The sequence below is a fragment of the Pseudophryne corroboree genome, chromosome 3 (genome assembly GCF_028390025.1).
Source record: "Pseudophryne corroboree isolate aPseCor3 chromosome 3, aPseCor3.hap2, whole genome shotgun sequence".
In the NCBI taxonomy this organism is placed as follows: domain Eukaryota; kingdom Metazoa; phylum Chordata; class Amphibia; order Anura; family Myobatrachidae; genus Pseudophryne; species Pseudophryne corroboree.
The window spans coordinates 778,398,418-778,424,415 of NC_086446.1; the positions used below are offsets into that span (position 1 = coordinate 778,398,418).

The following is a 25,998-nucleotide window of genomic DNA, read 5'->3' on the forward strand; positions in this document are numbered from 1 at the left end:
AACTATACGAAGTTACGTGTAATTGTCAGAGAAGTATCTTCATATAGTTAGAATTCTCAGATTTCCTATACAGGAGCAAATAGCTCCATCAGTAAGGTGTCTGCTTCCAGTGTAATAGGTCGTGGGTCCTAATCCTGGGTGTGACACTTGTAAAATGTGTATTTACAGTATAATAAAGAGGGTGTGACTTGTAAGGTGCAGGGACCAGTGAGGAAGTCGGCCAATGAAGAGATAGCGGCAGCTACTGTATCAATTAACTTAATTCAGTGGAGTCACAGAATGGGAGGAGAGGTGCCCCCCTTCAGAGCAGGAGCCCGGCGGCAGATGACTCCATTGTCTCCCAGAGTTACACCTCTGCTCCCTTGGTCTGCGTGATACTGCCCTCTCCTGGCTGTCCTCTTATCTCTCTGATCATTCCTGCTCTGTCTCCTCTCATGACTGCACCTCACCCCCACTTCCACTAACAGTAGGTGTCACCCAAGGTTCTGTTCTTGGACCTCTCCTATTCTCACTCTATGGGGGGTATTCAATTGTTTGAAAAGTCAGTTGAGTGTCTGTTTTTCTCCTATCTAACAGACAGGAAAAATCAGACACCCAACCAACTTTTCAAACATTTGAATTCCCCCCTATATGTTCTATTTAGGGGAGCTCATCAGCTCTTTTGACCTCCAATATCTCTACGCTGAGGATACTCAGAGGTTTAGAGCACAGGCGCAGAGACAGCTAGGGGTTTCGCACACAGGCGCAGAGACAGCTAGGGGTTTCGCACACAGGCGCAGAGACAGCTAGGGGCTTCGCACACAGATGCAGAGACAGCTAGGGGTTTCGCACACAGGCGCAGAGACAGCTAGGAGTTTCGCACACAGGCGCAGAGACAGCTAGGGGTTTCGCACACAGGCGCAGAGACAGCTAGGGGTTTAGCACACAGGCGCAGAGACAGCTAGGGGCTTCGCACACAGGCGCAGAGACAGCTAGGGGTTTCGCACACAGATGCAGAGACAGCTAGGGGTTTCGCACACAGGCGCAGAGACAGCTAGGGGTTTTGCACACAGATGCAGAGACAGCTAGGGGTTTCGCACACAGGCGCAGAGACAGCTAGGGGTTTCGCACACAGGCGCAGAGACAGCTAGGGGTTTCGCACACAGGCGCAGAGACAGCTAGGGGTTTCGCACACAGGCGCAGAGACAGCTAGGGGCTTCGCACACAGGCGCAGAGACAGCTAGGGGTTTAGAACACAGATGCAGAGACAGCTAGGGGCTTCGCACACAGATGCAGAGACAGCTAGGGGTTTCGCACACAGGCTCAGAGACAGCTAGGGGTTTCGCACACAGACGCAGAGACAGCTAGGGGTTTCGCACACAGGCTCAGAGACAGCTAGGGGTTTTGCACACAGATGCAGAGACAGCTAGGGGTTTCGCACACAGGCGCAGAGACAGCTAGGGGTTTCGCACACAGGCGCAGAGACAGCTAGGGGTTTTGCACACAGGCGCAGAGACAGCTAGGAGTTTCGCACACAGGCGCAGAGACAGCTAGGGGTTTTGCACACAGATGCAGAGACAGCTAGGGGTTTCGCACACAGGCTCAGAGACAGCTAGGGGTTTCGCACACAGATGCAGAGACAGCTAGGGGCTTCGCACACAGATGCAGAGACAGCTAGGGGTTTCGCACACAGACGCAGAGACAGCTAGGGGTTTTGCACACAGGCGCAGAGACAGCTAGGAGTTTCGCACACAGGCGCAGAGACAGCTAGGGGTTTTGCACACAGGCGCAGAGACAGCTAGGGGTTTTGCACACAGGCGCAGAGACAGCTAGGAGTTTCGCACACAGGCGCAGAGACAGCTAGGGGTTTTGCACACAGATGCAGAGACAGCTAGGGGTTTCGCACACAGGCTCAGAGACAGCTAGGGGTTTCGCACACAGATGCAGAGACAGCTAGGGGTTTCGCACACAGGCGCAGAGACAGCTAGGGGTTTCGCACACAGGCGCAGAGACAGCTAGGGGTTTTGCACACAGGCGCAGAGACAGCTAGGGGTTTTGCACACAGATGCAGAGACAGCTAGGGGTTTTGCACACAGGCGCAGAGACAGCTAGGGGTTTTGCACACAGATGCAGAGACAGCTAGGGGTTTCGCACACAGGCGCAGAGACAGCTAGGGGCTTCGCACACAGATGCAGAGACAGCTAGGGGCTTCGCACACAGACGCAGAGACAGCTAGGGGTTTCGCACACAGGCGCAGAGACAGCTAGGGGTTTCGCACACAGGCGCAGAGACAGCTAGGGGTTTCGCACACAGATGCAGAGACAGCTAGGGGCTTCGCACACAGACGCAGAGACAGCTAGGGGTTTCGCACACAGGCGCAGAGACAGCTAGGGGTTTCGCACACAGGCGCAGAGACAGCTAGGGGTTTCGCACACAGGCGCAGAGACAGCTAGGGGCTTCGCACACAGGCGCAGAGACAGCTAGGGGTTTAGAACACAGATGCAGAGACAGCTAGGGGCTTCGCACACAGATGCAGAGACAGCTAGGGGTTTCGCACACAGGCTCAGAGACAGCTAGGGGTTTCGCACACAGACGCAGAGACAGCTAGGGGCTTCGCACACAGATGCAGAGACAGCTAGGGGTTTCGCACACAGGCTCAGAGACAGCTAGGGGTTTCGCACACAGGCGCAGAGACAGCTAGGGGTTTTGCACACAGGCGCAGAGACAGCTAGGAGTTTCGCACACAGGCGCAGAGACAGCTAGGGGTTTTGCACACAGATGCAGAGACAGCTAGGGGCTTCGCACACAGATGCAGAGACAGCTAGGGGTTTCGCACACAGGCTCAGAGACAGCTAGGGGTTTCGCACACAGATGCAGAGACAGCTAGGGGCTTCGCACACAGATGCAGAGACAGCTAGGGGCTTCGCACACAGACGCAGAGACAGCTAGGGGTTTCGCACACAGGCGCAGAGACAGCTAGGGGTTTTGCACACAGATGCAGAGACAGCTAGGGGTTTCGCACACAGGCGCAGAGACAGCTAGGGGTTTTGCACACAGGCGCAGAGACAGCTAGGAGTTTCGCACACAGGCGCAGAGACAGCTAGGGGTTTTGCACACAGATGCAGAGACAGCTAGGGGTTTCGCACACAGATGTAGAGACAGCTAGGGGTTTCGCACACAGGCGCAGAGACAGCTAGGGGTTTTGCACACAGGCGCAGAGACAGCTAGGAGTTTCGCACACAGGCGCAGAGACAGCTAGGGGCTTCGCACACAGATGCAGAGACAGCTAGGGGCTTCGCACACAGACGCAGAGACAGCTAGGGGTTTCGCACACAGGCGCAGAGACAGCTAGGGGTTTCGCACACAGATGCAGAGACAGCTAGGGGTTTCGCACACAGACGCAGAGACAGCTAGGAGTTTCGCACACAGGCGCAGAGACAGCTAGGGGTTTTGCACACAGGCGCAGAGACAGCTAGGGGTTTTGCACACAGGCGCAGAGACAGCTAGGAGTTTCGCACACAGGCGCAGAGACAGCTAGGGGTTTTGCACACAGATGCAGAGACAGCTAGGGGTTTCGCACACAGGCTCAGAGACAGCTAGGGGTTTCGCACACAGATGCAGAGACAGCTAGGGGTTTCGCACACAGGCGCAGAGACAGCTAGGGGTTTCGCACACAGGCGCAGAGACAGCTAGGGGTTTTGCACACAGGCGCAGAGACAGCTAGGGGTTTTGCACACAGATGCAGAGACAGCTAGGGGTTTCGCACACAGGCGCAGAGACAGCTAGGGGCTTCGCACACAGATGCAGAGACAGCTAGGGGCTTCGCACACAGACGCAGAGACAGCTAGGGGTTTCGCACACAGGCGCAGAGACAGCTAGGGGTTTCGCACACAGGCGCAGAGACAGCTAGGGGTTTCGCACACAGGCGCAGAGACAGCTAGGGGTTTCGCACACAGGCGCAGAGACAGCTAGGGGCTTCGCACACAGGCGCAGAGACAGCTAGGGGTTTAGAACACAGATGCAGAGACAGCTAGGGGCTTCGCACACAGATGCAGAGACAGCTAGGGGTTTCGCACACAGGCTCAGAGACAGCTAGGGGTTTCGCACACAGACGCAGAGACAGCTAGGGGCTTCGCACACAGATGCAGAGACAGCTAGGGGTTTCGCACACAGGCTCAGAGACAGCTAGGGGTTTCGCACACAGGCGCAGAGACAGCTAGGGGTTTTGCACACAGGCGCAGAGACAGCTAGGAGTTTCGCACACAGGCGCAGAGACAGCTAGGGGTTTTGCACACAGATGCAGAGACAGCTAGGGGCTTCGCACACAGATGCAGAGACAGCTAGGGGTTTCGCACACAGGCTCAGAGACAGCTAGGGGTTTCGCACACAGATGCAGAGACAGCTAGGGGCTTCGCACACAGATGCAGAGACAGCTAGGGGCTTCGCACACAGACGCAGAGACAGCTAGGGGTTTCGCACACAGGCGCAGAGACAGCTAGGGGTTTTGCACACAGATGCAGAGACAGCTAGGGGTTTCGCACACAGGCGCAGAGACAGCTAGGGGCTTCGCACACAGGCGCAGAGACAGCTAGGGGTTTTGCACACAGGCGCAGAGACAGCTAGGAGTTTCGCACACAGGCGCAGAGACAGCTAGGGGTTTCGCACACAGATGTAGAGACAGCTAGGGGTTTCGCACACAGGCGCAGAGACAGCTAGGGGTTTTGCACACAGGCGCAGAGACAGCTAGGAGTTTCGCACACAGGCGCAGAGACAGCTAGGGGCTTCGCACACAGATGCAGAGACAGCTAGGGGCTTCGCACACAGACGCAGAGACAGCTAGGGGTTTCGCACACAGGCGCAGAGACAGCTAGGGGTTTTGCACACAGATGCAGAGACAGCTAGGGGTTTCGCACACAGGCGCAGAGACAGCTAGGGGTTTCGCACACAGGCGCAGAGACAGCTAGGGGTTTTGCACACAGGCGCAGAGACAGCTAGGAGTTTCGCACACAGGCGCAGAGACAGCTAGGGGTTTTGCACACAGATGCAGAGACAGCTAGGGGTTTAGAACACAGATGCAGAGACAGCTAGGGGTTTCGCACACAGATGCAGAGACAGCTAGGGGTTTAGAACACAGGCGCAGAGACAGCTAGGGGTTTAGAACACAGGCGCAGAGACAGCTAGGGGCTTCGCACACAGGCGCAGAGACAGCTAGGGGTTTCGCACACAGGCGCAGAGACAGCTAGGGGTTTTGCACACAGGCTCAGAGACAGCTAGGGGTTTTGCACACAGGCGCAGAGACAGCTAGGGGTTTCGCACACAGGCGCAGAGACAGCTAGGGGTTTCGCACACAGACGCAGAGACAGCTAGGGGTTTAGAACACAGGCGCAGAGACAGCTAGGGGTTTCGCACACAGACGCAGAGACAGCTAGGGGTTTAGAACACAGGCGCAGAGACAGCTAGGGGTTTCGCACACAGGCGCAGAGACAGCTAGGGGTTTCGCACACAGGCGCAGAGACAGCTAGGGGTTTTGCACACAGGCGCAGAGACAGCTAGGGGTTTAGAACACAGATGCAGAGACAGCTAGGGGTTTCGCACACAGGTGCAGAGACAGCTAGGGGTTTTGCACACAGACGCAGAGACAGCTAAGGGCTTTGTGCACAGGCGCAGAGACAGCTAGGGGTTTCGCACACAGATGCAGAGACAGCTAGGGACTTCGTACGGAGACGCAGAGACAGCTAGGGGCTTCGTACGGAGACGCAGAGACAGCTAGGGGTTTCGCACACAGATGCAGAGACAGCTAGGGGTTTCGCACACAGATGCAGAGACAGCTAGGGGCTTCGCACACAGATGCAGAGACAGCTAGGGGCTTCGCACACAGATGCAGAGACAGCTAGGGGCTTCGCACACAGATGCAGAGACAGCTAGGGGCTTCGCACACAGATGCAGAGACAGCTAGGGGCTTCGCACACAGGTGCAGAGACAGCTATGGGTTTTGCACATAGATGCAGAGACAGCTAGGGGTTTCGTACGGAGACGCAGAGACAGCTAGGGGTTTTGCACACAGATGAAGCGACAGCTAGGGGTATAGAACACAGGCGCACAGACACAGTCAGAAATGTGTTTAGTGAAGAGAGGCAGAGTCAGGGCATTAGCGCACAGAAGCAGAGACAGATAGGACATTAACGCGCAGACGCAGAGTCAGCAATGGGTTTAGCGTTCAGACGCAGAGTCAGCAATGGGTTTAGCGTTCAGACGCAGAGTCAGCAATGGGTTTAGCGTTCAGATGCAGAGTCAGCAATGGGTTTTACGCACAGATGCAGATCAGCAATGGGTTTAGCGCACAGACGCAGAGTCAGCAATGGGTTCTACACACAGACGCAGAGTCAGCAATGGGTTCTACACACAGACGCAGAGTCAGCAATGGGTTTAGCGCACAGACGCAGAGTCAGCAATGGGTTCTACACACAGACGCAGAATCCAGCACCACAGTGTCTCTGGGGCCGTATTAATAAACAATAATGATGATGATGATGATTATTATTATTAATTGTTTATCTACATTTCCTGCTGAAACACAAACTATTTCTGAACTTCACGAACATTAAGATGGTAAAAATGTTGTTACAAACGGACGCTGCCAATCAATTATTGAAATGTAAGTATTTGTGACTATGGGGCATATTTATTACATCCCGTATTTAAAATGTGGTTGTGAAAATATCCGCCATAATCGCAAACATTTACATCTGAATATCATCCAGGTGTCAGGGCACAGCTTCCAAAAAAGTCTTGTAACAGCCATGGGTCTGCACCAAGAGAACCTAATGCCCATAGGCTGCTGTTGGGCTGCGCAGTACATAATTCCCGACACCCATCTATGGCCCTCATTCCGAGTTGTTCGCTCGTTGCCGAGTTTCGCTATATTGCGATTAGTCGCTTACTGCGCATGCGCAAGGTTTGCAGAGCGCATGCGGTTAGTTATTTTACTAAAAAGTTTGGTATTTTACTCACGGCATAACGAGGATTTTTCATCGTTCTGGTGATCGTAATGTGATTGACAGGAAGCGGGTGTTTCTGGGCGGAAACTGGCCGTTTTATGGGTGTGTGCGGAAAAACGCTGCCGTTTCTGGGAAAACCGCGGGAGTGGCTGGAGAAACGGGGGAGTGTCTGGGGGAACGCTGGGTGTGTTTGTGACGTCAAACCAGGAACGAGAAGGACTGAACTGATCGCAGTGGCAGAGTAAGTCTGGAGCTACTCAGAAACTGCAAAGAAATTTCTATTCGCAATTATGCAAATCTTTCGTTCGCAATTCTGCAAAGCTAAGATACACTCCCAGAGGGCGGCGGCTTAGCGTGTGCAATGCTGCTAAAAGCAGCTAGCGAGCCAACAACTCGGAATGAGGGCCTATGTCCTATATAACTGCCCAGATCAGTGACTCTGTGCCTGTGTGGATAACGCTGGGCGTGGCTAGGAGCTCTCACTGGGTTAGCAGCAGGTCTGTCACACCCAGTCCACAGCTGATTGGGCGAGAAACGCCCTCCCACACAGGTTACATCCAATAGGAGGCTCTGCCCTTTGGCTGCTGTGTGTTCCAAGAGCAGGATTAACAATGGGGCTGATGGAGCTGCAGCTCCAGGCCCACACCCCAAAATAGGCCCACTGCATCTGCAGCAACATACCCTCCAACACTTTACACATAAACATCGCTTCAAATTCCAAAAGGGGGCGTGGCCACGGGTAAAGTGACGTGTCCACACCCCTTTTCCTATACTTTCAATGGAAGTTTGGAGAGCCAGAAATCGGTACAGACCATAAAAAAAAGGTACTGTACCTGCCAAAAAGGTGCAGCTGGAGGGTATGCCACTGCATCTGCAGCAAGTCTCTGTGCTGTAGATAGGGGGGGGGGGGGGGGGGGGAAACCCTTTCACTGCAGCGTCTTATGGGGGTCATTCTGACCTGATCGCTCTCTGCAGTTCATCGCAGCGCAGCGATCAGGTCAGAACTGCGCATGCGCCTGCACCACAGTACGCCGGCGCATGGCTGACAGCCGACGGCTGTTGGTGCCTAGTGATCGCCTTTGCCTCAGGCAGAGGCGGTCGCTGGGCGGGTGGGGGCTGCACGCCGCCACTTTGTGGGCACGGTCCGGCCAGACCGTGAGGGAGTGGTCCGCAGCGGCTGCGTGACGTCACACACAGACGCTGCGTCCAGGGCAGCAACGAGCAACTCCCGGACAGCCGCAGGAGCTGCGCTGGCTGGGAGTTACTCTTCAAGTACAAAAGCAACGCCGCTGTGCGATGCTTTTGTACTAGTGCGGGGGGGGGGGGGGGGGGGCATTGACATGCGGGGCGGACTAGCCCTGTGCAGGGGGTCCCCCCGCATATCAGTGTAAGTGATCGTAGCTGTGCTAAATTTAGCACAGTTACGTTCAGGTCGGAATGACTTCCTATGTCCTGCTGCCAGTCCGCCTGTCCCCTCCGGCATCAAAAACCCCACTCCATAGCCGCACGTGGAACAAAAGCTGCTGCGCCCACTGGCATAGATGTGTATTAAAGCGGCGCAGTGGAAGACTTTCATAGTCCTCCCTGCACCACATACTCTCTGAGCCCCGGAGCCTCCTCTGCGTGTGATGTCACAGAAGTGCCTCCCGCCACAGCCACGCCCAGATCTCCAGAGGCCCTGACTCCGCAACACAGCACCTGGGCTGCCGGCCTGGAAACCCCGAGATGGCTAATGTAACAGATAGAGAGGGTGATATCGCGGAGGGTAATGTCTGGATGCTGTATCAATGTAAAAGAAGGTGACAGTGCTGTGCAGTGCAGTTACATTGATTCAGCCAGTCAGTCAGTTCTGCCAGCCAGTCACTATTGTTAGCGCCGGTGTCCCCAACATGCCGCTTTACAGGGAAGTAGATGCACTAAATAAACTACAGCTCCCAGCAGCCCTTAGCACCAAAGCATTCCGGCGCTAAAGCCTGCAGGGAGCTGTCGTTCATTGAGTGCATCTTCCCTGTAATGCGGCGCGTTGGGATACCGGTGCTAACAATAGTGACTGGCTGGCATATTGTATTATCTTGATCAGTTTACTTGTATGTTACTAAGTCTACACCGCACTGTGTCTAGATTGTAAATTAGCATTCGGATTATAATGAACATCTTATTACGTGTCCTTCTTTCTAAATAGTCACGTCTATACTCCTATGGGTCATTATTTAGTTATCGTTATTATGTTAGATATATTTTGTATTTATTTTTACCATTTCTTCCCTTGTATATATTACTGATTATTAGTAGGCCACATTTACTGTTGCTGAACTCTTATTTGGGTGGTCTCGCAGGCCCCTGATAAACCTTTATTTTGCACTCCCGTATCCGGGAGAACGCAGGCGTGTCCAGCCATTTTAAGGGAGGGTTCCTGACGTCAGCTCCTGGCCGGATCGTCGCAGCGGCTGAGTAAGTCCTGAGCTGTGCAGAGACTGCACACACTTTTGTTTGTGTAGCTCTCTGTACATGCATTTGTACCCCTGCACATCGATTACCCCCTTCCCCTGTAGGTGGCGACTACTTGATCGCAGCACTGCAAAATAAATGCCTGCGTGCGATCAGGTCTGAATCCCCCCCTTAGTGACATGTGCGCTCACAGGGCCTTGTGAGCGTGGAACACAAGCCGCTTCCGCTTCGAAACGTTACCGCTGTATCATCGGCGCGGGATAGCTGGGGCTTTAGCGGTTGGAGCCGCAGAAAATCTAGTTATCTTTTGTGTTGTTTTTAGTAAGTATGAACACTTTTGACCAGGTTTTCTGCTTCTGTCCTTGCTGGGTTTTTTTTTAGTATACCCGTTAAGGTGTCTTCTGATAATTTTTATTTGTTATATGACTGTTATATATTCAGGTGATTCTATGGTTTTGCATTAGCTCACTTGGTGTGGGTCTCTGTCTAGTTATTTCTCTGTTACGTCTCGGTAGTGAGTTGTTGGCTATTGGTTCCTCTTGCTCTGAGCCCTGGGTGCTCTATATTCCCGAATGATGTTGTTTGGCACTTTTCGGTCTCCTTTAGAGAGATGTTATCTTGATGTATGGTTTATTTTGTGGGCCTGTGAGACTGAGTCAGTATGTTTTTGTTTTGTTCTTTATTGTATTTTTTTAGACCAGGGGTGGGGAACCTTTTTTCTACCGAGGGCCATTTGGATATTTATAAAATCCTTCGGGGGCCATACAAAAATTTTCAACTTCAAAAATTACCCTGCCCCCCAGTAGGTCTGCCCCATAGAGTTACTGTGTGGAGGGGACGGCCTCGGGCTTCACCCCTGGCCCTTGGGTGCCTGGAGGGGGGGGGACACCCTTGATTTAAGGTGTCCCCACTGCGCCAGGGAACCCCCGGCCAGGGTTGACTAGTTGGGGGGGTAATGACACGGCCGCAGGGACCAATATAAAAGTGTCCCCTGGCTGTGGCATTATCTCCCTGGCTAGTGGAGCCCGGTGCTGGTTTAAAAAATACGGGGGACCCCTACTTCTTTTGCCCCCATATTTTTGGAACCAGGACCAGACCAAAAGCCCGGTGCTGGTTGTATAAATACGGGGGAACCCTACGCAATTTCCCCCCGGTATTTTAACAACCAGGACCGGCTCAAAGAGCCCGGGGCTGGCTATGCTTAGGAGGGGGGGGACCCCACGCAATTTTTTTTCTTGATTTTTAACTATTTCAGACACAGAGAAGCATGGACGGATCTCACTGATACGTGCATGACTATCAAAACCCGCAAAACGCAGTTCTATTTGAAAGCTCCATTTCTGTACGAATACTATGCTTTGAGAATACGAATTCTTAGTAAATTGTTGTGTTGTATAAAATAACAGCCACGTTTGACCGATGGTCTATTGATTCGTATTTGTGTGGTCGGAAGTGTATCACAATACGAATAGCCCCAACACTGCCGAGATTTGTGTTTAGTAAATTCCCGAGATAACACTTAGAAAAAAAAAATCAAACTCGAATGGGATCGGACCCTAAATTTTCACCTACAGTATGTACCAGCAGGCTTGGACTGGCCCACAGGGGTACAGGGGAAACCACCGGTGGGCCCCACTGTCTGGGGGCCTACCTCCTGCTCTAAAGGGCCCCATATACTAGTACGATTTAACACGATTTCATACAATTCCGATATATCTGTCTGATATATTGTATGAAATTGTGTATAATCGTATGTGTTTTAGATCGTATCCAATCTTATGCGCGTCCCCGTGGCTGTCGGATAGGCTCCCCTAGGTCGTTGGTGCTGCACTAATGATATATCGGAATTGGATGGAATCGGATGACAGAAGTGTGTTTTTTGTGCATGTGATATATGGCATGCGATGTATCACAGGGAAGTGTGACTGGCATTCTCAGGACATTCCCAGCCCTCGTAGCCCTCTATCTAGCCCATCAGATATATCTCATGGTACAATTGTATGCCGTACGATATATTGCATGCGATGTATAGCGGCTTCATCAATCGCATGCGATATATCTTATGCAAAAATAGCACAAAAGTACCAAATCGTATGGAATCACTCCCGGGAAGGTCCCGGGGGAGTTCAAGGGAAATTACATCCGACTTCAGCCTCAGACATATCATTGTAGTGTATGGGGCCCTTTAGGCTCAGGTTTCAGACTATGCAGTTGAAATATACATTATACATATGTTACCTTATACTGGACTATGGTGTATTTTCTACAGTGCATTGCTGTTATAAATCTGTTATTAATCTGGTACATTATCATGCATGCAGCAGCTGAATTTACTGTATATATTTTTGAAAAGGCCCAGACTAATGGTTAGTCAAACCAATGAGATGGCAGGCCACACCCCTCTGCAGACTGGCCACACCCCTAAAATGGGCCCCTACCTCTGCATTCCCCCGGTGGGCCCTGCATACCACATTTCAACATTATATACCAGTATTTTCCACACTAATAACTTGACACTGCACTGCTGCGCCATCCAGTGGTAGTGATTCATATTACATGCGGATTGAAACATACAATTTGAAAAGTAACAAGGATCCACTTAAATATACTGTAAATGATTTGCTCATCTTTTACTAACTTTATTCTAATACAAGGAGACACAAATTGTACTATTTTTTAAAGCAAACCCCATGCCAGCTATTTGATACATATTCTAGTAGAATAATTTCACTGCCAGTCATTCATCTGTAGGAGGCTTATTTTAATTGCAAGTAACAAATTCCTCCTAATAGGTGTTTTGTCCTTCCATTTAGCTATAGGGTGACCTATGTCTAATGGGTCAAACTGTATTGTCTCCCAATTATAAGTTATATACAGTCCGTTATACTTGCAAGCCATAAATGTGACTCTACTGCCATCTAATGGCTAAAGGCATAACTGTTTCTTTGTTATATTTCAGTTATTCCTGGATTAGGGAAAGAGGCTGAGCTATTGGACAATTATGGTACAGTTAGAACAGAGGGATCACATGGAGGCGTGTTATGCATTGTTCTCCCCAATTGGTTACATTTTGTTTCAATCCAATGTCTTCTTTCCTTGTAATCAAGTCATCCTTCACAATTCTAAGATTACTACCCTTGAGAGTACAGAGGTAGGCAATGTGAAGCCCACCAGCTGCTGTGGAACTACACATCCCAGCATGCCCTGCCACAGTCTTGCCGTTTAGGGCATGCTAAATCTGTAGCAGTGCATGCTGGAATTTGTAGTCCCACGGCAGCTGAAGTACCAGACGTTGCATACCCATATAGCAGACGGTGGGTGACACAGAAGACAGAGGCACAGAAGACGGTGACTCGCTGCGTCTTACTTTGAGAATAGCGAAAACCGTTGGCTTCGGTCCGGTTTTGCGTCCACAGTATCTCCAAGGGCTTCTTCGGAACACTGTCCCCCACTTACAGTGCACTCAGGGACCAGATCATCCTGCTCTTCAGCCATCTATGGGGGAAAAAGAAGAACGCTTAGACGTCAGTATGAGGCTACGGGGCCTCTGTAGTGATATAATAGGATATTATCTGAACCTGATTTTGTAAAGGGCCCTACACATTGGCCGATCCGCCGCCGAGCTGCCCGACGGCGGATACGGCCGACGGGGCAGTGACTTCACTCCCCCCGTCACGCGGCTCCGTAGCAGTGCAGGCAAATATGGATGAGATCGTCCATATTGGCCTGCATGCACAGCCGACGAGGCACCAGCGATGAACGAGCGCAGGGCCGTGCATCGTTCATCGCTGGAGCCTCCACACACTCAAAGATATGAACGGTATCTCGTTCATTAATGAACAAGATCATTCATTTCTTTGAGTGATGTCGGCCAGTGTGTAGGGCCTATAAGTCTTCTTATACTTTTAAACAAGAAAATAGGATGTATGCACAGTTTGTCATCAGGTAATATCGGATCTGGAAATCTGATATCAAGAAGAATCACAAAGGAGAAGAGAAATAAATAATTCCTGCTGTCCTGTGATTATTTCCTTACAGCAATGGTTCTCAAACTCGGTCCTCCAGACCCCGCACAGGTCATGTTTTCCAGGTCACCCGGCAGCTGCACTGTGTATAACCAACTGTCACATTTTAAAAAAAACCACAGGTGACCTGGAAAACATGAACTGCTAGGGGTCCTAAGGGCCGTGTTTGAGAAGCTGCGCCTTACAGTGGCCCGATCACCGCCTGCTTCATGTTAGTCACTGTGAGGAGCAGCGCTAAAATATTTAGGGGGTGGTTTCTGAGTCGGACGCTTCTGCAGCTGCTTTCCCCCACATCTGCAGAATATTACTTACTTTTATACGCTAATGCGACAAAACTCCAAAGAGAGTCGCAAATCTGAGCGCCTGAAAGCGCTATCCTGTCCTGTCCGCTGTTCTAGCATCTGCAGATGCAGCCACCATTAGATTTGGCACAGGCACCAGCCCCACTGCAAGGTACAAGACATCCGTCAGAAACAGGCGTTGCTTCCCCGTACGTAAGAGTCACACAGGCACACCCTCAACACTCCGATCAGAAACAGTATATGATGTGTGACTGAATCCACATCTGTATACAAAGTGCTACAATGCAGCGGCAAAGTTCCGTCGTGCTCTGTATACAGACTCAGTCACACACAATGGCCCTCATTCCGAGTCGTTCGCTCCGTAAATTTCTTCGCATCGCAGCGTTTTTCTGCTTAGTGCGCATGCGCAATGTTCGCACTGCGACTGCGCCAAGTAAATTTGCTATGAAGGTAGTATTTTTACTCACAGCTTTTTCTTCGCTCCGGCGATCGTAGTGTGATTGACAGGAAATGGGTGTTCCTGGGCGGAAACAGGCCGTTTTATGGGCGTGTGGGAAAAAACGCTACCGTTTCCGGAAAAAACGCGGGAGTGGCTGGAGAAACGGAGGAGTGTCTGGGCGAACGCTGGGTGTGTTTGTGACGTCAAACCAGGAACGACAAGCACTGAACTGATCGCACTGGCAGAGTAAGTCTGAAGCTACTCTGAAACTGCTAAGAAGTTTGTAATCGCAATATTGCGAATACATCGTTCGCAATTTTAAGAAGCTAAGATTCACTCCCAGTAGGCGGCGGCTTAGCGTGAGCAACTCTGCTAAAATCGCCTTGCGAGCGAACAACTCGGAATGACCTCCAATATACGTATTGCATAATTGCATATAATATCATAACGATTGGCACAGTCTCCTGAGGCCTATTTCAGATCTGATCGCTAGCAAGCGATTTTTGCAGTCATGTGATCGGATAGTCGCCGCCTACAGGGGGAATGTATTTCAGCTGTATAAGTGTGAGATCGCATGTGTAGCAGAGCTGTACAAACAGATTTTGTGCAGTCTCTGCGCAGCCCAGGACTTACTCCACCGCTGCGATCACTTCAGCCTGTCCGGGACCAGAATTGACGTCAGATACCCGCCCTGCAAACGCTCGGACACGCCTGCGTTTTTCCAAACACTCCCAGAAAATGGTCAGTTGCCACCCACAAACGCCCTCTTTCTGTCAATCTCCTTGCGAACGCCCATGCGAACGGATTCTTCGCACAAACCCATCGCTGAGCGACGATCCGCTTTGTACCCGTGCGATGCGCCTGCGCATTGGGGTGCATACGCATGCGCAGTTTAGACCTTATCACGCGCTCTGCGAATACACCGCCTAGCGATCCGGTCTGAATTACCCCCCTGGTACTTCTTCTTCTAAGATGCATTTCGGAAATCGGGAAATGCATCTGTTTTAACAAATCCGACTCAGAATCCCCCCCACCCCTGAATTAGCATGGCAATGCCGGGAACCGTATACAGAGAAACAGGGGTAAGAGAGTATAATTTAGGCATCGTGCTCCAAACTATGGAGAATCGCCATCAAACCACGAGTCTCATGCATTCTGCATAACAGATACCAAACCTGTATTACCCTCGTGGCTGGAAGCTGACGGATGGAAATGATCTCAGACCTATGAGCATGTGGTTATAGGCAACCTGTGGCACTACACATCCCAGCCTGCTCTGGCACAGTTTTGCTGTTAAGGTATAGTAAAACTGCGGCAGGGAATGCTGGGAAGTATAGTTCCACAGCAGCTGGTGTGTCAGAAGTTGGCTGCTCCTGCTCTAAGATATTGGGCGGGATGTACTAATGTACATCGCCGCCCTGCGCCACGATGCTGATCGCATATGTACTAACATATGCAATCAGCATTGCGGAGGATAGCTCTTCCAATAAGAGATGTCCTCCGCAATGCGCAGCGGCAGCCAGACTTCCGGGATTCGGCCCCAGAAGTCAGTTTGCGAATGCGCGGGGTGACGGGGGGCGGCCGCAGGGCATGCTGGGAGGGATCCGATCGGATCCCTCACACAGCGCCGCGGAGAGAAGCCCATAGGCTTCTATGGACGTCCGCCACGGCGCTGTCCTGCCGGCCGGGGGTTAGTACATCATGAAAATGCGGTAAACAGGGAGTTTACCGCATTTTCCGCTTAGTACATCCCGCCCATTATCCTATATGGTGACTATGACGTATTACATCTCCATAAACTGTCCTCTCCCTTCTCATCACACTCAAAGCTCCCTGCAAAGCCTCGGCCACATCAGGGGAAGCAGACACCTAGCCGGTACCTACTGTACCAGCGTACACGGTCTGGAGGCAACTGCTGTATAATGTTTTCATATATATCTACTGAATATAATAGGAGCAGTAGTGGAACAGGCTAGCTACTGTAACCGTACTGGGCATCTAGAGAAAGGGAAATTCCTACAAGCGTAATAAGATGTGAATTTGTATTACGTTCATAATCACAATAAAAATAAGTTTTTAAACCTACCGGTAAATCTTTTTCTCCTAGTCCGTAGAGGATGCTGGGGGCTCCGTAAGGACCATGGGGTATAGACAGGCTCCGCAGGAGACATGGGCACTCTAAGACTTTAGATGGGTGTGAACTGCCCCCCCCCCCCCCCTTATGCCCCTCCTCCAGACCTCAGTTAAAGAACTGTGCCCAGAGGAGACGGACAGTACTAGGAAAGGATTTTTGTTAATCTAAGGGCGAGATTCATACCAGCCCACACCATCCACACCGTATAACCTGGAATATACGTAACCAGTTAACAGTATGAACAAAACAGTATCAGCCAAAGACTGATCTTAACTTTAACATAACCCTTATGTAAGCAACAACTATATACAAGGTCCAGACCGGGCGGGAGAGTGCGGATGACTCTGCAGCACCGACTGAGCAAACATGAGGTCCTCATTAGCCAGGGTATCAAACTTGTAGAATTTTGCAAAAGTGTTTGAACCCGACCAAGTAGCTGCCCGGCAAAGCTGTAATGCCGAGACGCCTCGGGCAGCCGCCCAAGAAGAGCCCATCTTCCTAGTGGAATGGGCCTTTACCGAATTTGGTAATGGCAATCCAGCCGTAGAATGAGCCTGCTGAATCGTGTTACAGATCCAGCGAGCAATAGTCTGCTTAGAAGCAGGAGCGCCAACTTTGTTGGCTGCATACAGGACAAACAGTGCCTCTGTTTTCCTAACTCGAGCCGTTCTGGCCACATAAATTTTTAAGGCCCTGACTACATCAAGGGATTTGGAATCCTCCAAGTCCCCCGTAGCCACAGGCACCACAATAGGTTGGTTCATATGAAACGATGAAACCACCTTAGGTAGAAATTGAGGACGAGTTCTCAATTCTGCTCGATCCACATGGAAAATCAGATAGGGGCTCTTGTGAGACAAAGCCGCCAATTCGGACACCCGCCTTGCAGATGCCAAGGCTAACAACATGACTATTTTCCAAGTGAGAAACTTTAATTCAACCGTTTGAAGAGGTTCAAACCAGTGTAATTTAAGGAACAGTAACACCACATTAAGGTCCCATGGTGCCACCTGGGGCACAAAAGGAGGCTGGATATGCAGCACTCCCTTTACAAAAGTCTGGACTTCTGGGAGAGAAGCCAATTCCTTCTGAAAGAATATTGATAGGGCCGAAATCTGCACCTTAATGGAGCCTAACTTTAGGCCTATATCCACTCCTGTCTGTAGAAAGTGGAGAAAACGACCCAGCTGAAAATCTTCCGTAGGAGCATTCTTGGCTTCACACCAAGATACATATTTCCTCCAGATACGGTGATAGTGCTTCGCCGTTACCTCCTTCCTAGCTTTGATCAGAGTAGGGATAACTTCCCCCGGAATACCTTTCCTAGCTAGGATTTTGTGTTCAACCGCCATGCCGTCAAACGTAACCGCGGTAAGTCTTGGAACACACAGCGCCCCTGTTGCAACAGGTACTCCCTGGGAGGAAGAGGCCACGGATCTTCTGTGAGCATCTCCTGAAGATCTGAATACCAGGCCCTTCGAGGCCAATCTGGAACAATGAGTATTGTCTGCACTCTTGTTCGTCTTATGATTCTCAATATTTTTGAGATGAGTGGAAGTGGAGGGAACACATAGACCAAATTAAACACCCACGGTGTCACCAGGGCGTCCACTGCCACTGCCTGAGGGTCCCTCAACCTGGAACAATACTTCCGAAGCTTTTTGTTGAGGCGTGACGCCATCATGTCTATTTGAGGAAGTCCCCAACGACTTGTTATCTCTGCAAATACTTCTTGATGAAGTCCCCACTCTCCTGGATGGAGATCGTGTCGGCTGAGGAAATCTGCTTCCCAGTTGTCTACTCCCGGAATGAAGACTGCTGACAGAGCGCTTACATGATTTTCCGCCCAGCAAAGAATCCTGGTGGCTTCTGCCATTGCTGCTCTGCTCCTTGTCCCGCCTTGGCGGTTTACATGCGCCACGGCTGTGACGTTGTCTGACAGAATCAGAACGGGTAGGTTGCGAAGACTCTCCGTTTGTTGTAGGCCGTTGTATATGGCCCTTAATTCCAGCACATTGATGTGTAGACAAGCCTCCTGGCTTGACCATATTCCCTGAAAATTTCTTCCTTGTGTGACTGCTCCCCATCCTCGGAGGCTCGCGTCCGTGGTCACACGAACCCAGTTTTGAATGCCGAACCTGCGACCCTCTAGAAGGTGAGCACTCTGAAGCCACCACGGGAGAGATACCCTGGCCCTGGGGGACAGGATTCTCCTCTGATGTATTTGTAGATGGGACCCTGACCACTTGTCCAGAAGGTCCCATTGAAAAGTTCTCGTGTGGAACCTGCCGAACGGAATGGCCTCGTAGGCTGCCACCATCTTTCCCAATACTCGAGTGCAGTGATGAACTGACACTCTTTTTGACTTTAGCGGGTCCCTGACCATGTTCTGGAGTTCCTGGGCTTTTTCTGTTGGGAGAAAACCCCTCTTTTTATTCCGTGTCCAGAACCATGCCCAAAAATGACAGCCGAGTTGTCGGAACCAACTGTGACTTTGGTAGCTTTAGAATCCAGCAGTGTTGTTGTAGTACTCTCAGGGAGAGAGACACACTTCTCAGTAACTGATCTCTTGATCTTGCCTTTATCAGGAGATCGTTCAAGTATGGGATAATTGTGACTCCTTGCTTGCGCAGGAGCACCATCATTTCCGCCATTACCTTGGTGAAAATCCTCGGGGCCGTGGAAAGCCCAAACGGCAACGTCTGAAACTGGTAATGACAATCCTGTACAGCGAATCTCAGGTACGCCTGACGAGGGGGATAAATGGGGACATGAAGGTATGCATCCTTTATGTCTAGTGACACCATAAAATCCCCCCCTTCCAGACTGAAGATAACTGCCCGGAGAGATTCCATCTTTAATTTGGACCTTTTCAAATACAGGTTCAGGGATTTTAGATTCAGAATAGGTCTGACCGAGCCATCCGGCTTCGGGACCACAAATGGGGTTGAATAATACCCCTTCCCCTGTTGCATTAGGGGAACCTTGATGATCACTTGCTGTTGACACAGCTTTTGTATGGCAGCTGAAACTATTTCCCTCTCTGTGGGAGAAGCTGGCAAGACCGATTTGAAAAATTGGCGAGGAGGCACTTCTTCGAACTCCAGTTTGTAACCTTGGGATACAATCTCGACCGCCCAAGGATCCAAATCCGACTGAACCCAGGCCTGGCTGAAGAGTCAAAGACGTGCCTCCACCGGTGCAGACTCCCTCAGCGGAGCCCCAGCGTCATGCGGTGGATTTTGTAGAGGCCGGGGAAGACTTTTGTTCCTGGGAACTAGCCGTAGCAGGCGCTCTTTTCCCTCTACCTCTGGCGAGGAAGGAAGAGCCCCAACCCTTTCTGAACTTATGCGACCGATAGGACTGCATCTGATATTGAGGTGTTTTCTTTTGCTGTGGGGGAACGTAAGGAAAAAAAGAAGACTTAACCGCGGTAGCTGTGGCAACCAGGTCCGCGAGGCCCTCTCCAAATAAAACCTCACCCTTGTAAGGTAAAATCTCCATATGTCTCTTTGAGTCGGCATCACCTGTCCATTGGCGGGTCCACAGGGACCTTCTAGCCGAAATTGCCATGGCATTGGCTCTTGAACCCAACAGCCCAATATCTCTCGCAGCCTCTCTCATATATAACGCTGCGTCCTTAATGTGACCCAAAGTCAAAAAAATGCTATCTTTATCTAGGGTGTCAATGTCAGATGAAGAGTTATCTGCCCACGCTGCAATTGCGCTACCCACCCATGCCGACACTAATGCCGGTCTGAGCAGGGCACCCGTATGTGTGTAAATTGATTTTAAGGTAGTTTCCTGTCTGCGATCAGCAGGATCCTTGAGGGCTGCCGTGTCTGGAGACGGTAGCGCCACCTTTTTGGACAAGCGCGTTAAAGCCTTGTCCACCGTGGGCGAGGATTCCCACCGTAACCTGTCCTGTGAGGGGAAAGGATACGCCATAAGAATGCTCTTGGGAATCTGTAGTTTCTTGTCTGGAGTTTCCCAAGCTTTTTCAAATAAAGCGTTCAGCTCATGAGATGGGGAAACGTTACTTCAGGTTTCTTTTCCTTAAACATGCAGACCCTCGTGTCAGGGACAGAGGGGTCCTCTGTAATATGCAAAACATCTTTTATCGCAATAATCATATAATGAATACTCTTGGCCACCCTTGGGTTTAACCGTGCATCATCATAGTCGACACTGGAGTCGGAATCCGTGTCGGTATCAGTGTCTGCTATCTGGGAAAGGGGACATTTATGAGACCCCGAAGGGCCTTGTGACACAGTCAAAGCCATGGATTGACTCCCTGCTGTTTCCCTGGACTCTGCTTTGTCCAATCTTTTATGTAATAAAGTCACATTTGCATTTAAAACATTCCATATATCCAACCAATCAGGTGTCGGCGGTGCCGACGGAGACACCACAATCATCTGCTCTGCCTCCTCACTAGACGAGCCCTCCGCTTCAGACATGCCGACACACACGTACTGACACACCCACACACACTGGGATATACAAATATGGGGACAGCCCCCAATGAGGCCCTTTGGAGAGACAGAGAGAGAGTATGCCAGCACACAGCCCGCGCCACTGGACACTGGAACAAAGTCCCAGTCTGTACAGTGCTTTTTATATATATATATATATATATATATATATATATATATATATAAAGTCTTTGTATGGACCGGCACTCACCCCTCTGTCAGTAATACCCCGGTGCCTTCTGGAGAAAATGATGCAGACGTCTAATTCAAACAGCAGCGGCACTCGTGGGATTTAAAGTCAAAAATTACTCACCTTGACAAAGGGGCGTGTGTGCCCCGAAACGTCGGCTATCTTGATGTGAAATACACGTTGATTTTTGACTTTAAATCCCACGAGTGCCGCTGCTGTTTGAATTAGACGTCTATATATATATATATATATATATATATATATATATAATAAGAATTTACTCACCGGTAATTCTATTTCTCGTAGTCCGTAGTGGATGCTGGGACTCCGTAAGGACCATGGGGAATAGCGGCTCCGCAGGAGACTGGGCACAACTAAAAGAAAGCTTTAGACTACTGGTGTGCACTGGCTCCTCCCACTATGACCCTCCTCCAGACTTCAGTTAGGATACTGTGCCCGGAAGAGCTGACAAAATAAGGAAGGATTTTGAATCCCGGGTAAGACTCATACCAGCCACACCAATCACACCGTATAACTCGTGATACAAATACCCAGTTAACAGTATGATAACAACTGAGCCTCTCAACAGATGGCTCAACAATAACCCTTTAGTTAAACAATAACTATATACAAGTATTGCAGACAATCCGCACTTGGGATGGGCGCCCAGCATCCACTACGGACTACGAGAAATAGAATTACCGGTGAGTAAATTCTTATTTTCTCTGACGTCCTAAGTGGATGCTAGGGACTCCGTAAGGACCATGGGGATTATACCAAAGCTCCCAAACGGGCGGGAGAGTGCGGATGACTCTGCAGCACCGGATGGGCAAACTCTAGGTCCTCCTCAGCCAGGGTGTCAAATTTATAGAATTTAGCAAACGTGTTTGACCCCGACCAAGTAGCTGCTCGGCAAAGTTGAAGAGCCGAGACCCCTCGGGCAGCCGCCCAAGAAGAGCTCACCTTCCTCGTGGAATGGGCTTTAACTGATTTAGGATGCAGCAGTCCAGCCGCAGAATGTGCAAGCTGAATCGCACTACAGATCCAGCGAGCAATAGTCTGCTTTGAAGCAGGCGCACCCAACTTGTTGGGCGCATACAGGATAAATAGCGAGTCAGTCTTTCTGACTCCAGCTGTTCTGGAAATATAAATTTTCAGGGCCCTGACTACATCCAACGACTTGGAAGCCTCCAAGTCTTTTGTAGCCGCAGGCACCACGATAGGTTGGTTCAGATGAAAGGCTGATACCACCTTAGGGAGAAATTGTGGACGAGTCCTCAGTTCTGCCCTATCCATATGGAAAATCAGATAAGGGCTTTTACATGACAAAGCCGCCAATTCTGATACACGCCTGGCCGAAGCCAAGGCCAACAACATGATCACTTTCCACGTGAGATATTTCAATTCCACGGTTTTAAGTGGCTCAAACCAATGTGACTTTAGGAAATCCAACACCACGTTGAGATCCCAAGGTGCCACTGGAGGCACAAAAGGGGGCTGAATATGCAGCACTCCCTTAACAAAAGTTTGAACTTCAGGTAGTGAAGCCAGTTCTCTCTGGAAGAAAATCGATAGAGCCGAAATCTGGACCTTAATGGAACCCAATTCTAGGCCCATAGTCACCCCTGACTGTAGAAAGTGCAGGAAACGGCCCAGCTGAAATTCTTCCGTTGGGGCCTTCCTAGCCTCACACCACGCAACATATTTTCGCCATATGCGGTGATAATGGTTTGCGGTAACTTCTTTCCTAGCTTTAATCAGCGTAGGAATGACTTCCTCCGGAATGCCCTTTTCCTTCAGGATCCGGTGTTCAACCGCCATGCCATCAAACGCAGCCGCGGTAAGTCTTGGAACAGACAGGGCCTCTGCTGCAGCAGGTCCCCCTGTCTGAGCGGCAGAGGCCATGGGTCCTCTGAGATCATTTCTTGAAGTTCCGGGTACCAAGCTCTTCTTGGCCAATCCGGAACAATGAGTATAGTTCTTACTCCTCTTCTCCTTATTATCCTCAGTACCTTTGGTATGAGAGGAAGAGGAGGGAACACATAAACCGACCGGTACACCCACGGTGTCACTAGAGCGTCCACAGCTATCGCCTGCGGGTCTCTTGACCTGGCGCAATACTTTTCTAGCTTTTTGTTTAGGCGGGACGCCATCATGTCCACTTGTGGCCTTTCCCAACGGTTTACAATCAGTTGGAAGACTTCTGGATGAAGTCCCCACTCTCCCGGGTGGAGGTCGTGCCTGCTGAGGAAGTCTGCTTCCCAGTTGTCCACTCCCGGAATGAACACTGCTGACAGTGCTAACACGTGATTTTCCGCCCATCTGAGAATCCTTGTGGCTTCTGCCATCGCCGTCCTGCTTCTCGTGCCGCCCTGTCGGTTTACATGGGCGACCGCCGTGATGTTGTCTGACTGGATCAGTACCGGCTGGTTTTGAAGCAGGGGTTTTGCCTGACTTAGGGCATTGTAAATGGCCCTCAGTTCCAGAATATTTATGTGCAGGGAAGCCTCCTGACTTGACCATAGTCCTTGGAAGTTTCTTCCCTGTGTGACTGCCCCCCAGCCTCGAAGGCTGGCATCCGTGGTCACCAGGACCCAGTCCTGTATGCCGAATCTGCGGCCCTCTTGAAGATGAGCACTCTGCAGCCACCACAGCAGAGACACCCTTGTCCTTGGAGACAGGGTTATCAGCCGATGCATCTGAAGATGCGATCCGGACCACTTGTCCAACAGGTCCCACTGAAAGGTTCTTGCATGGAACCGGCCGAATGGAATTGCTTCGTAGGAAGCTACCATCTTTCCCAGGATCCGCGTGCAGTGATGCACCGACACCTGTTTTGGTTTTAGGAGGCCTCTGACTAGAGATGACAGCTCCTTGGCCTTCTCCTCCGGGAGAAACACTTTTCTCTGTTCTGTATCCAGAACCATCCCCAGGAACAGAAGACGTGTCGTAGGGACCAGCTGTGACTTTAGAATATTTAGAATCCAGCCGTGCTGTTGTAGCACCTCCCGAGATAGTGCTACCCCGACCAACAACTACTCCCTGGACCTCGCCTTTAACAGGAGATCGTCCAAGTACGGGATAATTAAAACTCCCTTCTTTCGAAGGAGTATCATCATTTCGGCCATTACCTTGGTAAAGACCCTCGGAGCCGTGGATAGACCGAACGGCAACGTCTGGAATTGGTAATGACAATCCTGTACCACAAATCTGAGGTACTCCTGGTGAGGATGGTAAATGGGGACATGCAGGTAAGCATCCTTGATGTCCAGTGATACCATGTAATCCCCCTCGTCCAGGCTTGCAATAACCGCCCTGAGCGATTCCATCTTGAACTTGAATTTTTTTATATATGTGTTCAAGGATTTAAAATTTAAAATGGGTCTCACCGAACCGTCCGGTTTCGGTACCACAAACATTGTGGAATAGTAACCCCGTCCTTGTTGAAGTAGGGGCACCTTTACTATCACCTGTTGTGAATACAGCTTGTGAATTGCCTGTAACACTGCCTCCCTGCCTGAGGGAGTGGTTGGCAAGGCAGATTTGAGGAAACGGCGGGGGGGAGACGTCTCGAATTCCAGCTTGTACCCCTGAGATACTACTTGAAAGATCCAGGGATCCACCCGTGAGCGAGCCCACTGATTGCTGAAATATTTGAGACAGGCCCCCACCGTACCTGGCTCCGCCTGTGGAGCCCCAGCGTTATGCTGTGGACTTAGAGGAAGCGGGGGAGGACTTTTGCTCCTGGGAACTGGCTGTATGCTGCAGCTTTTTGCCTCTACTTCTGCCTCTGGGCAGAAAGGACGCGCCCCTAACCCGTTTGCCCCTATTGGGCCGAAAGGACTGTACCTGATAATACGGTGCTTTCTTTAGCTGTGAGGGAACATGGGGTAAAAATGTAGACTTCCCAGCTGTTGCTGTGGAAACGAGGTCCGAGAGACCATCCCCGACCAACTCCTCACCCTTATAAGGCAGAACTTCCATGTGCCTTTTAGAATCTGCATCTCCTGTCCACTGCCGAGTCCATAACCCTCTCCTGGCAGAAATGGACATTGCACTTATTTTAGATGCTAGCCGGCAAATATCCCTCTGTGCATCCCTCTTGTATAAGAGTGCGTCTTTAATATGCTCTACGGTTAGCAATATAGTGTCCCTGTCAAGGGTATCAATATTTTCCGACAGGGAATCTGACCACGCAGCTGCAGCACTGCACATCCATGCTGAAGCAATAGCTGGTCTCAGTATAACACCTGTGTGTGTATATATAGACTTCAGGATAGCCTCCTGCTTTCTATCAGCAGATTCCTTCAGGGCGGCTGTATCCGGAGACGGTAGTGCCACCTTCTTTGACAAGCGTGTGAGCGCTTTATCCACCCTAGGGGATGTTTCCCAGCGTGACCTATCCTCTGGCGGGAAAGGGTACGCCATTAGTAATCTCTTAGAAATTACCAGTTTCTTATCAGGGGAAGCCCACGCTTCTTCACACACTTCATTTAACTCCTCGGATGGAGGAAAAGCTACTGGTAGTTTTTTCTCTCCAAACATAATACCCTTTTTTGTGGTACCGGGGGTAACATCAGAAATGTGCAACACATTTTTCATTGCCTCAATCATGTAACGTGTGGCCCTACTGGAAGTTACATTAGTCTCATCGTCGTCGACACTGGAGTCAGTATCCGTGTCTGCCATCTGAGGTAGCGGGCGTTTTAGAGCCCCTGATGGCTTTTGAGACACCTGGGCAGGCACAGGCTGAGAAGCCGGCTGTCCCACATTTGGTATGTCGTCAAACCTTTTATGCAAGGAGTCGACACTGTCGCGTAATTCCTTCCACAGCACCATCCACTCAGGTTTCGACCTCGCAGGGGGTGACATCACATTTATCGGCATCTGCTCCGCCTCCACATAAGCGTCCTCATCAAACATGTCGACACAGCCGTACCGACACACCGCATACACACAGGGAATGCTCTGACAGAGGACAGGACCCCACAAAGCCCTTTGGGGAGAC

General features: G+C 50.7%; 1 protein-coding gene across 2 annotated transcripts in view; it reads right to left on the minus strand.

The window, feature by feature from the left end:
* Positions 1-25,998, minus strand: part of CASP7 (caspase 7) — a 103,476-nt gene that overhangs the window by 58,799 nt on the left and 18,679 nt on the right. The window contains exons 2-3 of one of the 2 annotated variants that reach the window (XM_063962564.1): positions 13,763-13,896; positions 12,793-12,920 (exon numbers count right to left, since the gene is read on the minus strand). In XM_063962564.1, coding sequence (XP_063818634.1) covers positions 12,793-12,920 — 128 coding nt within the window. In that variant the 5' untranslated portion in view covers positions 13,763-13,896. The remainder of the gene's footprint in view (positions 1-12,792; positions 12,921-13,762; positions 13,897-25,998) is intronic. The other variant, XM_063962563.1, reaches the window with a different exon arrangement.